General features: G+C 35.7%; 1 protein-coding gene across 5 annotated transcripts in view; it reads left to right on the forward strand.

Annotated features, from left to right (window-relative positions):
* gria2b (glutamate receptor, ionotropic, AMPA 2b) overlaps positions 1-14631 on the forward strand; it is a 31600-nt gene that overhangs the window by 10788 nt on the left and 6181 nt on the right. For all 5 annotated transcript variants that reach the window (XM_039664520.2, XM_039664516.2, XM_039664518.2 and 2 more), the window contains exons 3-13: positions 4227-4466; positions 8712-8908; positions 10673-10726; positions 10830-10988; positions 11531-11698; positions 12081-12185; positions 12262-12369; positions 12477-12683; positions 12865-13232; positions 13811-14009; positions 14414-14631. The exon at positions 14414-14631 is cut by the window's right edge and continues 30 nt beyond it. In XM_039664520.2, the coding sequence (XP_039520454.1) occupies positions 4227-4466; positions 8712-8908; positions 10673-10726; positions 10830-10988; positions 11531-11698; positions 12081-12185; positions 12262-12369; positions 12477-12683; positions 12865-13232; positions 13811-14009; positions 14414-14631 (2023 nt within the window). The remainder of the gene's footprint in view (positions 1-4226; positions 4467-8711; positions 8909-10672; positions 10727-10829; positions 10989-11530; positions 11699-12080; positions 12186-12261; positions 12370-12476; positions 12684-12864; positions 13233-13810; positions 14010-14413) is intronic.

Below are 14631 nucleotides of genomic sequence, written 5' to 3' on the forward strand. Positions count from 1 at the left end.
TTATCATGTTAACAAATCAATGTTTAATTAGACTGTGCGCGCTCTCAGTCAATATAAACAAACAAATAAGAAAATGAGTAAACAACAAATTAGAAATGATAATGAGGACTTAAGGGGGGAGTTTATTGCGCTTGTGTGGCACCTATACAATTTATATAAGTTATTAGGACATTTGAGTGTCATATATTGCACAGTATTGTTCGCTCTAGTTATAATTATTTCATCAAAAGTGACTGATACATAAGATGGAGGCTGAAAAATGATGTGCCATAAGTGGACTCAATACGTGTACTAAAAATGATGTTAGTTAGCTTTAAGTCCATCACGTTTTGCAGGGAACTTGATCGCAGGTCCCGGAAATGGAAGCCCTATAGAACAGAATGTGTCAGACACAAGAAAATAAGGCCAGCTAATGAGGACAGCTAAATATACCACTTCAGGCATTCTGCTCTCTCTCTCTCTCTCTCTCTCTCTCTCTCTCTCTCTCTCTGAAGGTTACCTTGCTTTCATTACATGATGACACATTTAATATCAGTTCTATGATCATGCCCAGTGAGCCCATAAAGAGCTTTATCCTGGGTTTGGACCATCAATTTTCAAAGAAGACATAATAATGTCTGTGCCCAAGGCTAGATTTTTTTTTTTTTTTTTTCAAAAATTCTGTCATTGTTTGCTTATCGTCATGATCTGACCCCATTTGCTGTTGTTATTTTTTATGTGGACAGTAAAAGTTGATTCTTTTATTTTTATTTTTATTTTTTTATAATCATTATGCAGGGCTGTCATCCTCCAAAAATAAATGATTCAATAAAAAAAAAATCAGCAGTAGTAGCTTATATGGTGATATTTTAGCAGTGATGTTTATCCTTTTTGTACAAATACAGATAAATCATTTATAATAAATACTGCAATATTCTATAAAAAGATTATTGTCAATATTGATTTCATGGTGACTTTAAGAAAAGATCAAGTAACAATTTAGTTAAGGATCAAATTCTCACTATTATCTACCAATTAGCATGTATATTACAAGGATATTGGCTGTTTATGAGTCAATATAAAGCACATATTAATGCCTTATTCTTCATGACCGCATTCCCTCAATCATACCTCAACTATCTTGGATAGAATTGGGAACCCTAATCTAACGTGTGACCAAAGATAGAAATTTGCTGTGAGCAAGGTTTAAAGACAGAACGCTTACAGATTATACAGTATATCTAGACATAGCAGTCTTTATTGTGTTTCTTCTACTAAATGTAAAAATAATGATGTCGAGAAATGTAATAAATAAGCGGAGCTTTGAAGCATTAGCTATTAACAGCAAGAAGTAATTTATCCAAACACTTCACTCATTGGAGTTGTTTCTGTATGCTAATGACTCTGTGCTATTGAAAAGCAGTCATTTGTGACAGTGTCATTAATGGCTTCTTGGGTCTCTCATTCACTCTCTGTATATGGTGGTGGTCTTGGTCTTGATTAAAAGACTTTAATAAGATGACGTACATCTACTGTTATTCCACACTTGACTGACTGGGCCATACAAACATTTAAATGAACTCAAGTCTCAAATGTCTGTTCAGCATGGCACGTTCGGAGATATGGATTACATTGCGGATTAGGAATTAGAGTTGAAAAAAAATGAAATCCTAATAATAATAATAATAATAATAATACTGTAAAAAAAAGTTGACAACTTATCACATTCAACAAGTTTACTCAACTAATTTGCTCCAATTAAAGTAAACTTGTGTCTAATGAGTCACTAGTCTTTTTAACTTAAATTATTGTCAAGGATTGTTGAACATTTAGTGATGGAGGGGCTATAATCCTCGTTTTTTCCTCTTCTTTCATTCTGTTTAATTTTCAAAGCTACATGAATGTTATTTACCTCTTAAAACAAGAGGCAAACATTTTACCCTTTTACGCAAATAACCTGCATACAAAAGTTGCTATAAGATGCACATATACCTTAACACAACACAAAATATGCTGATGATCATCAATAAATGCATATTCAGTAAAAATGAACTCTGAACCGACAGCTTTTACAGCTCAACTGTAAAAAACAAAAACAAAAAACAACAGCCAGTAAAAGCAAAACAGCGAGCATTTTTAATAATACGTAGTTACCACAATTTATTTTCAAGCTGCAATGCAAGCTGCAACTGGCACAACATTGTTCAACGTAAAATTGTTTGTTCCGATAACTCAATTTGGAAAGATGGGACAACATTTGGACAAATATTCTAAATAAGGACAACTATATAAGCAACTTTTGTTAGCAACATGAGTATTCTTGTTTAGTTCACTCAAGATAATAAACTGACTCATCCTACTAAATAATCTTTGTTCAAGCTACTTGTTAAAAACTGGTTAGAATAACATTTTGCAAGTTGTATTTGTGATTCTTTGTTAGAGAAAAAAAAGGGTAACATACTGTAAATAGGAAAAAGTTCTTAGGAAAAAGAGCAAGGTAGGACATCGCTGGTTTTAATGTTGTTTTATACATTTATTATAGAGGGGAAGTTTGAGTAGAGGACTGATAGAGAAATTCTGGCAAATGTAAAATTTATAATCTCTAATTAGGAAAGAGTGATTACAGAGACATAATAAAAAAGTTTAAGTCTATAACAATCTGCCCTTTAGAATAATTCCATGGCCCCCTTTAAATTCATACTAGAGACCAGAACAGTTCCCCTAAAGGAAGAATCACTCAGCATCTATTGAGGTTGCTGCTAGGAATAATTGGCAGAATTGTGAAAAAAAAAAAAAAAAAAAAAGTCATTTTATTTTTATTCAGTAATAGCCTGAGGAAAGGCAATTCACAAGTGTATCTTAATCTACACTTGACATCCTTTTTTGCCTATTTTGTTTTAATACGGCTGGTATTTAAAAAAAAAAAAATCATGGGGTTTATTCATGCTAATTTAACAACCAACCATATTCCAAATGACCTGACCCATCTGATAACCCGACCTCTTCTTGACCCTTTGATTGCTATAGATCAATGGAAATGTTGAAACTGGTTATAGATAAGAAAGTTTTAATGTTCATAAATGGTTTAACAAATAGTGCTGAGCAACATACTCATTAAGGACAGGTCTAAGAGCAGCTGCTCACTTTTGGTTAATGATCTGTCACATGCTATGCAGCTTTCATTGTATAAAATATATACATGGAGGTGACAGGCAGAAAGGTGTCTTGGGAAATAACGGCAGTTCGAGTTGGGGATGGTAACGAAAAGTGGAGTGGGGAAGGGACCAAGCAGGGGAAAAAATCAGAGGCTCAGAGCCAGATGGTCATTGATATATGGAGGTGGCCCAGTTAGAGTGTGTTGTACCATCTCATGAACATGAGGACACACTGTACTTTAGTTGTACTTTTTTTTTATCTTGGTGTATTATATGAGGTGAATTATTCATGCATGGCATCAGAGACAGCAGGACCATTCTTTATTACTAATATCATTGCTCTTGCTCATACTCCTGAGGCTGACCCGACAGTAGGTGGCAGTGGTTAAAACAATTATTATTTTTTCATGGCTTTTTAATATACTAATTTAACTATATGATCAATCATAAAGTCATAATTTAGTCAACAAATCGTCATAACCCAAAGGCCCTGAGTTAATTACACTGATTGCAATACATATTTCATCAATGAATTTGATTATGCCATCCCTCAGCAATAATCTTCACCTTTTGCTTCTGCTGACTTCACATCATATTGGAACAATCAAGTTTACAGTGCTCAGATTCTCAAATTCATTTCATCAGCCCATTAGTCAACTTCAAAAATAAGTGGATCCGAATGAGATATTTTTTTATCTGTACTGGGGGCTCTTTCAGATTTAGTTTGCAATAAAATTGTAGATCAGGGGTTTTAATCTTTTTTAGGTCATTCGCCTATTTGGTATATGTAGAGGCAGAGAAAATATGTATTTAAAATAATGTAGTAACATATAGAGTTAGATTGTATATACAATTGTACAATATTGTATTGAGCCATATACCTGAAGATTACATTGCAATGTTTATGTTATTTTACTACGTAATATTATTATTTTTTTTATTTTTTTCATATTTTCATATCATATTTTACATAATCCTTAAAAACACTTAATTTAATACTCATAATGGCACTTTTTACAAATGAGATTTTAGAGTTTGTCTTAGACTCTCATACTTTTCTGTCAGATTCTAATTGATTCTTTTTATTTCCAGTCTGTTCTCAGTTCTCACGAGGAGTTTATGCTATTTTTGGATTTTATGACAAGAAGTCAGTGAACACAATAACATCATTCTGCGGGACACTTCACGTCTCCTTCATCACGCCAAGCTTTCCCCTGGACGCAAATCAGCAGTTTATCATTCAGATGCGACCAGACATCAAAGGTCCTCTCTTGAGCCTCATTGAGTACTACAAATGGGACAAGTTTGCCTACCTGTACGACAGTGACCGAGGTAAAGCACTGCACTGCATTATTCAATACCATACGAACATGAGATGCATGGGTTGAAGATAAATATTGATTTTTAAAATAGATATCAGTAAAGTGTCTTGTTGTGTAGCATGTGTTTTTTGGGATGTCGTTATGGATTATGGCTGTTGTTTTCTGAATAGACACGTATATTTTAAGTATATTAAGGGAGCATAGCCTGTCAAAAGGCATATCTACAATTATAAAACACTGGCTTTTGCACCTTGAGTAAGAGTGGCGGGATCCTGTGGGCTACAGAATAATTAAAGGTTCATTTTGTGTTTGTTGGACCCTTTGTTTCTCAGCTTTCTATTTGCCTCAAGCATATCTGTCTCTCTCACGTTTCAGTTTTTCTGTCTCCCTCTCTGTCTCACTGCTTTTCCTTTGACACCCTCCCATTTCTTTGATGGTTGCGGAGGGTGAGAGCTTTATGGCACAAATGAGAATGGTTGATGTGTCTCTCTAAGGACCTGGGTGTCATTAATATCTGTGATGGGGACGTTTTATTAACTGTGAGGTTGCTACTTTCAACTTTCCTGTGATGAAGATCAGTATGCACACATTGTGCCATTTATAATTTATTAATATTAATTATGTATACATAACACAATGCCCACCCCGCAAAAAAAATCCTCTTTGTGTGTTTTTGCATGCGTCCATTTGCGACTGTTTGCTTTTGTTGCGGGCTGAATCTGGCTGCATTATTTATTTCAGACCTGTGTGGTTGTGTGTGTGGTATGTAAACATGTGTCAAGGTGCATATTTCATCACCTGCCATACTAATTAGGTCAATCGACGCTGCATTCCCATGGCAACCATTGTGCTGTGTGTTATTAATGTGTCAACGTTACAGCGTGAGAGCAGCAGCACAGCGCCTGTGGTCATGACGCATTCCACTGGTTAGATCGTTTTGACATAAATGCAAAGTTAACGCCACAACCAGTACTTCACAAGATTGAGGGTACATAATATATATTTTCAAATGATTTACATGTTTTGGTATGTGAAACACAATAACATAGAACCTCATTTTTCAGAGATTTTTTTAGTTTAAATTAGTACGACATAACATACTTTTGGTCGCGTGTAAATGGAATGAACTGAATGATGATTTGTGAGAGAGCCGGTTTATAGTGGTACATCTGTGTGTCCGCGACCATCATTACACTTGTGGTGTTCTATAGGGGATTTGTTGACTGAGAGTTTGAAAGAAGGTGGCTATGAAAAATAAAGGCTATATAAGAAAGGGCAATAATAACAAATAAAAGCTATACGAAATATGTGTGTTTCTGTATTATTGTAGTTATTTGTATTTTTAAATAAAAAACAGGTTTAAAATACAAAAACTTGAATTTGGTGTTGAATTTGGTAATATTAACTTCCTTCAAAAGTTTAAAGATTTTTTAGAAGTCTCTTCTGCTCACCAAGGCTGCATTTACTTGTTTATGTTGTATAATGTTGTGAAGTATTATATAATTTATAATAACTATTTTCTATTAATATATTGTAAAATGTAAAAAAAAAACAAAAAAAAAAAACATACTGACCTCAAACTTTTAAACGGCAGTGTATATTATAATATAAAAAATGATGGGAAAAAAATGTCTAGAAAATATGTATTCATATATTACATTGGCCCAGATAACCTTCAAAAATAGAGGCATAGACACTTGTTGTTGCATACATTGTGAATGTTTTTGTGAAGAAATGGCTGATGGGTTAATACAGAGTTTATTCAAGTCGCATATTAGGCACTTTAGCAAGAAACAAATTCATAATTTATAACCCCGGAAAGCCTTTTATTTTTAAACCAAAGAGCGTGGAAGTGAAAGTAACTGGTGGCCAGGATGGTAGTTGTGCTTATATAAATTGTGTAAAGATTCCAGCTTAGCGTTTCGTTCATTGGCGACGAGTATGCAAGACATGTTGAGTATCCAAGACATGTTGGATTCTTACAGCTTGCTGGTTGCTTTCTGTATGAAAATTGATCTCTTTAGATACTTTTTCATCACCCACCTGACAGAGATGCCAGCATCCCTTTTGTACTCAGTGTTGATGAGCACAGAAGTGACTGTATCTGAGGGTCATTTAGTCACCCTGCCTGCTGCCTATGTGGATCTGGCGTGGTGCTGTCCATGGTCCTGGAGTGCATGAGACAAGGGACCAAGAGACACGCACACACACACAGCCACACAAACACTCTCTAGTGCTTGTTAGATCTTGTGTTGTCTTAAGGGACAGGTGCATGACAAACAACAACAACAACAACAACAGAGAAATATGCTTACGACTGGAAACATACTAGAGCACCAGAATCCCTGTCTCAGCAGGTCAATAAAGTCAACTGAAGTTTGGATTGTGCTTTTCTTTTTTGTTTGTGCTTGGAGGATATTAAAGACAGTCATTGATCCTTGTCCTGTTGCACTTTATCTTCTTTTAGTGGTTTGCTTTATGTTAAAGTGTCTTATGTAATCAATAAATGATTGGCTGTGCACAAAGACTAATTCTCTCTCACTGTGAGACTCATCCATAACCTCTGCATAATTGGGATGGCTAATTAAATCAGCCAAGCACCTTTCACAATCTACATTTATAGACAGCTAGTCCCAGCTGTTTAGTGCTTATAGAGAGACAATGAGGTTATGTAATAAAGTTGACAGCACAGTTCAATGAGGGAGGCCCCATACCGGGAAACAAATAGACCGATATTGGACTATTATTCACTAAAGTTTCGCTCATGTTTATGTAACAAGAAAAAAATAATAATAATACAAATACACTACTGTTTAAAAGTTTGGGTTCAATAAGATTTTTTTTATTTAAATTAATACATTTAATCAGTAAGTATTAAACTGATGATGAGGTGACCGTAAAGACATTTATGCTATCTTAAATATATGATGTGCTTTTGAACAATCAAAGAGTCCTGATTTTTATTTTACCACGGTTTACACACACACACACAAAAATATTAAGCAGCACAACTGTTTTCAACATTGATAATAATAGTAAATGTTTCTTGAGCACCAAAATCAATTCAACTGTCATCAAATGAATATATTACAGTTTAAAATGTTAAATTAGAAAACAGTTTTTTTCTGTAAAAATGCACATTATTTATTATTATTTTGTTGTTGCTTTTTTATTTTGCTCAAGTAAGTGTAACAATGTTAAGTAGTTAAAAAAATATATGGTTCTAAATCTATGGTTGAGGAAATACATATCAAATGAAGTAAATATAATACTAATATAAAATAAATATCAAATGCATCACCTTAACATTGTCTTGACATTGGACTCACAGAGGTACTTTTGAGTACTGTAACTGTATAAATATCCTGTTTCTGTGTCACCCATCAGGCATTCCTAGATTCACAAGTGATTTTGGAGTGTGATGAAACAATAATGAACAGAAGTGCTATCATCTCATTTGCTCCTTAGTCTTTTAGTGACTCACATCAGGATTTCATAGATTTAGAAGTGATTTTGGAGTGCAACAATGCATTTCAATGCTATCATCTCATTTGTTAGCGCTAATGGCCTTCACTAACGAGTTTTTAATCACTTATCTCCACGAATAGCTGTACGCTTTGATCCTCATGTCCCCAAGACACCCATTTTACAAAGGTTAAACATTGGAGCCCACTGTGCCTTGCACTCCCTGTGATTTTACCCTTGGTCAAACTACTTCACATACATGGTATTTAAAAAAGTCAAATACACATATCTAGCATACAAACACTCACCTTAAATTGACACGTACTTGTTTATAAACAAGTGCTGTAGTTATTATGCACGCTTAATTAAGTGTTTTAGTTGTTTACCTCCCCTGAGACTGACAGAAATCAAAATGCCAATTTTAGAGTCGTATTATCTATATCAAATCCTCCATGGACTATTATTAATAATATAACTGGCAACTTTGTTAAGCATGGAAAGAAATGGAACAAAGTGACTGAATAAAAACAAAGACAATTATTATTATTTCATGTATAACCCTTGAATTGCTACTTGCCATGAATATTGCAAAAACAGTCCTGTCATGATCACATTGTGGTTTCTGTCAGCCCTCGGGCGATACAACCCAACCCGTCTAAACGGTGTAGCAAAAGCATTGCCTAGTTCTTAACCATTTATAATTAAGCCACTTATAAAGCAAATTATAAGGGGTCTAATCGACCCTTGGAAGTCTTTATTAACCTAATTTGGTCCTCTTCCTCATAATCAGGACTTACCACACTGCAAGTTGTGCTGGACACAGCAGCAGAGAAGAAATGGCAGGTGACCGCCATCAACGTGGGCAACATGAAGGACGAGAAAAAGGATGAAGCATATCGCTCACTCTTTCAGGACCTAGAAAACAAGAAGGAGCGGAGGGTCATCCTTGACTGTGAGCAGGACAAAGTTAAAGACATCATGGAGCAGGTATATCAACACATGCGCAAAAACTAAATAGTCTTTATTTAATATACATTTGGAAACTTTCAGCTGAAAAACCTGCATCATGTACTGGTTTAGCCGCATGTCTTCTGCAACCACAGAAACCGAAAATTCTCGGGCCAGCAGCATGTGTCCAAATTTCAATCCTAACTGTTCCATTTCATCAGAAACGATCTTAAAACAGGGCTTTAAGTGTAAAATACTGAACTTGTCCTTTAAAGCAACTAGGACTAAGACCACCATAACTATGAATCATTAATTAGGCTGCACAAACAAACGTCGTTATCAGGCAGAAAAGTCCTCAGATGGGTTTTTTTCATTCAGACTCGCTGCACCCTCAGGGAAGTGCTATTGATTTGTATTTAAGGCCTGCAGAAGTGTGTTTAATCAACCGCCAGAATCATTGCAACTGATCTTGGCTCTATATTATAGCTTCATCCACACACACACTTGCACACACATTTACCTAAAGGATTTCTCATTAATGCAATTATCTAATCAACCAATCCCATGGCAGTTGCTTCAATGCATTTAGGGGTGTGGTCCTCGTCAAGACAATCTCCTGAACTCCAAACTGAATGTCAGAATGGGAAAGAAAGGTGATTTAAGCAATTTTGAGCGTGGCATGGTTGTTGGTGCCAGACGGGCCGGTCTGAGTATTTCACAATCTGCTCAGTTACTGAGATTTTCATGCACAACCAATTCTAGGGTTTACATAGAATGGTGTGGAAAAAGGGAAAACATCCAGTATGTGGCAGTCCTGTGGGTGAAAATGCCTTGTTGAAGCTAGAGGTCAGAGGAGAATGGGCCGACTGATTCAAGCTGATAGAAGAGCAACTTTGACTGAAATAACCACTCGTTACAACCGAGGTATGCACCAAAGCATTTGTGAAGCCACAACACACACAACCTTGAGGCGGATGGACTACAACAGCAGAAGACCCACCGGGTAACACTCATCTCAACTACAAATATGAAAAAAAGGCTACAATTGCAAGGTTCACCAAAATTGGACAGTTGAAGACTGGAAAAAATGTTCCCTGGTCTGATGAGTCTCGATTTCTGTTGAGACATTCAGAGTCAGATGGATCCATCACTCCTTAGTGCCAATTGGGCATCGTTTAAATGCCACGGCCCACTTGAGCATTGTTCATGTCCATCCCTTTATGGCCACCATGTAACCATCCTCTGATGGCTACTTCCAGCAGGATAATGCACCGTCACAAAGCTCGAATCAGTTCAAATTGGTTTCTTGAACATGACAATGAGTTCACTGTACTAAAATGGCCTCCACAGTCACCAGATCTCAACCCAATAGAGCATCTTTGGGATGTGGTGGAACGGGAGCTTTGTGCCCTGGACGTGCATCCCACAAATCTCCATCAACTGCAAGATGCTATCCTATCAATATGGGCCAACATTTCTAAAGAATGCTTTCAGCACCTTGTTGAATCAATGCCATGTAGAATTAAGGCAATTCTGAAGGATAAAGGGAGTCAAACACAGTATTAATATGGTGTTCCTAATAATCCTTTAGGTGAGTGTATACATCACAAGTGCCTTGCCCATATCACACACAAACTGCTGAAGCTGCTTTTATTTCAGCCTGTCTGTTTGGCGGCAGTGTGGAGCTGTTCGCGTTTTCTTGTTATGTCTTAAATATATTATAATGGCTTAGATGTTAAGTGCAGTTTTATTTTGTTTATTTTTATTTAATTAATTTGATGTGTTTCATTATTCTCTTTTCAGGTGATAACTATTGGCAGACATGTGAAGGGATATCACTACATCATAGCAAATCTGGTAAATGATCAAAAAAGTGGAACACTACAAAAGAGAAACATATGACGTTGAGAAAAAAAAAAATCAAACAAAAATGTTGAGAAAAACCATGTCATGTTTTCAGGGTTTTGTGGATGGAGATCTTTCAAAAATCCAGTATGGTGGATCCAATGTATCAGGCTTTCAGATTGTGGATTTCGATGACCCCCTGGTGTCAAAATTTGACCAGCGTTGGGAAGCTCTGGAGGAAAAAGAATATCCTGGAGCAGACAGCAAAATACGGGTGAGATCACGGTTTGTGTCTGTCCATTAATTAATTGATTTATTTTTCTTTTCTGTTTCAGGCAGCTTTACTAAATTTGATTAGAAAAGATGTTCAGGTAATTGCTACATGAACATAAAATGTCTTCATTTAAATGCCTGAATAATTTAGGCCATTTGCAGAACAAGCTTGTTAGTCATTTTGTACTCCAGATAAAATGTGGTCTCATCTGTCTTCTCACCAAGACAAAGTAGGTGTTTCATTTCCTTTTTCATTCTTACATTACTAACGAATCCCGAATATTCATCAAACCTACATTAAAGTAACATAATACAGAATTTAAATGTATGTGAGTAGAAAAATGTAATAAAATTCAAATGTTGTTATTCTTTCAGACACAACTTCACCAAATAAATGTTAAAATAAAAGTATATGGCTTTGCCATGTGTTATTCATTTCAAATATAATTATGGACCACAAATTCCATTCTGAACTGCTATACTGCCTTCAGATTTCGTTTTTCCTGATAATTAACTCATTGTTAACTCTTTCTCTGTATATAGTACACTTCAGCACTGACGTATGACGCAGTTCAGGTGATGACTGAGGCCTTCCGCTATCTGCACAAACAGAGAATTGACATCTCCCGTAGAGCTAACAACGGAGACTGCCTGGCTAATCCAGCTGTACCATGGGCACAGGGGGTTGAGATAGAGCGTGCCCTAAAACAGGTGACAAGTCACCGTGCCACCCTGCCATACGATGAGCACAAAGAAATTTATAGAACTATTTTAATTTACAATTTAATATTTGTTCAATATTATTAATAGTAATAATATTCAATTTATGAGGTATATATCTCATAAATATGTTATTAATAATTATAATTGATCAATTGTAATCTAAACAATATATAAAATGTTTCTATTTCACATTTAATTTAATCTCTAATTACTATTTGATAAAACAGAACAGAATATTATTATGAATTTCAGAACTTCTTAATATTGGGTCTTTAAAGTGTTTGTTTTTTATTTCCAGGATTAAATACTATTTTGGAGCCCATAAATACAACTAAATACAACTCCTCACTGTCATATCTTTTTCATACAGGTGAGAGTTGATGGTCTCACTGGTAACATTCAGTTTGACCAGTATGGAAAGAGGGTGAATTACACCGTCAATGTCATGGAACTGAAAAGCAATGGGCCGGTTAAGGTAAGACTCTGTTCTAAGAAAAGCAGGCTTTATCATTTCAAATCATAAGTTACTCACAAATGCCTCTCTTTTTCAGATTGGCTATTGGAATGAAGTTGACAAAATGGTCGTGACAAAGTCTGATCTCTTTCCAAATGATACAATGGGGCTGGAAAACAAGACTGTGATTGTCACCACCATTCTAGTAGGTTTCACTTGTGGTTTCCATGCTCTATGCTGTTCTGTTGAAATAAGTGCACCGTTGTAAAAATGTGCACAGCTCTGACAAGGTGTCCTTGCTGTTGATTTCAGGAAGCGCCGTATGTAATGTTAAAGAAGAATGCTGACCTTTTTATGGATAATGAAAGATATGAGGGATACTGTGTGGACTTGGCAGCTGAAATAGCAAAGCACTGTGGATTTAAATATCAGTTGAAAATAGTGGAAGATGGCAAATATGGAGCTAGAGATGCAGAGACGAAGATCTGGAATGGAATGGTCGGAGAATTGGTTTATGGGGTAAGAACGGTTTATTTATTAAACTTTCAATGTTGGACATAACTGACAAGTACTGTAGCTGATGCTAGTCTGAAAAGTAGTCTTAACCATGAGCATAAATATTTTTCTTTGATCAAACCATTTTTTTTTTAAGTTCAAACAATATTATTAAATATATTGAATTAAATCTCTTTCATTTTAGAAAGCTGACATAGCAGTGGCTCCATTGACTATCACTTTAGTCAGAGAAGAAGTCATCGACTTCTCAAAGCCATTCATGAGTTTGGGCATCTCCATCATGATCAAGAAGCCTCAGAAGTCCAAGCCTGGTGTGTTCTCATTCCTGGACCCTCTGGCCTATGAGATCTGGATGTGTATCGTGTTTGCCTACATCGGCGTGAGCGTGGTGCTTTTCCTGGTCAGTCGTTTCAGTCCATACGAGTGGCACACAGAGGAATATGAGGACGGCCAGATCCAGACCAATGAGTCAACCAATGAGTTTGGGATTTTCAACAGCCTTTGGTTCTCTCTTGGAGCTTTTATGAGACAAGGCTGTGATATTTCACCAAGGTTTGTTTTTGACTTCTTGTGTTTGAAGTTCTTTATATTTCTGCATGACATTTTTTCAAGAAATGCTGCTTTTATAAAAGAAAATGCATTTTTTTTCTGTATACAAATCATTGGCATGCTTTTATGTTATGGTCGAGAGATATTATTGATTTGATATTAATTATTAGTTACATCTATATGCTGAAATCAATAAATATACTACAGTTTTAAACTAAGATAAAACATTACAGTATATATTGAGATGTTCATTATTCACTATACATGACGCAGACTCATCAGTCTGAGCAGGCGAAGCAAATTCTGCCAAGCCGCTATTTTTACAAATACCTTCAAATTAGTGAAGCTTCTGTTCAGTCTTCATGTTGCCTTCAAAAACCTTAGTCTAACTCTTTTACATACTGTAAATATCTTTTCAGAGATAATACAAGATGTCACAGTTTCAGCAATATAATGAGTTGCATGTCTTGGAAAATATGACACAATTAATATGGTTCAGTTTTACATCGAACGCAGTTTGCTTTCAATAGCCTGTTAGCTGAGAATACAATTTTTGAATCGCATTGGACTTTTTTCATCAGGTCTCTTTCTGGCCGCATCGTTGGAGGTGTCTGGTGGTTTTTCACCCTGATCATAATTTCATCCTATACGGCTAATTTGGCTGCCTTCCTAACGGTGGAAAGGATGGTGTCTCCAATTGAGAGTGCAGAGGACTTAGCAAAGCAAACAGAGATTGCTTATGGGACTTTAGATTCTGGTTCAACAAAAGAGTTTTTCAGGGTAAGACACCCATTTTCTTAATTTCCATGTAATCCAAATGCCTTTTTATTTAATACTGTATATAATGTATGACTGTTTTAAATAGGACTGATCAAAGAGCACAAACTTTTAAGTTTGAGTTTAAGAGGCTAAGATAAAATGCAAAGCTAAATACTAAATTGCTGTAGTTACAGTAATTTGAAAAAAAAAATGTGTTGGGCATGGCCATTTTAGTAACAAAGTTCTATTTGTTAACTATATTGGTTATGATCAAAAAATTAAGAATAACTCTAAAGCATACTAATGAACATTTCCTAATAAATGATCAAAATTAAAAGTTGTTTCTAGCAATATTTTGCAATGCACCTAAGCTGTATGAACAGCTTATAGTAAAATTTATCTTTGCATCTTTTTTTGTTCTCCAGCGTTCCAAAATCGCTCTTTTCGACAAAATGTGGACATACATGAAAAGTGCCGAGCCCTCAGTATTTGTTAAGACGACAGCAGAAGGTGTTATGCGGGTGAGGAAGTCCAAGGGGAAGTATGCCTATTTGCTGGAGTCTACCATGAACGAGTACATCGAGCAGCGCAAACCCTGCGACACTATGAAGGTCGGAGGGAACCTGGACTCCAAAGGCTATGG

This window comes from Pimephales promelas, chromosome 9 (genome assembly GCF_988280905.1).
Source record: "Pimephales promelas chromosome 9, fPimPro1.hap1.1, whole genome shotgun sequence".
NCBI lineage: Eukaryota > Metazoa > Chordata > Actinopteri > Cypriniformes > Leuciscidae > Pimephales > Pimephales promelas.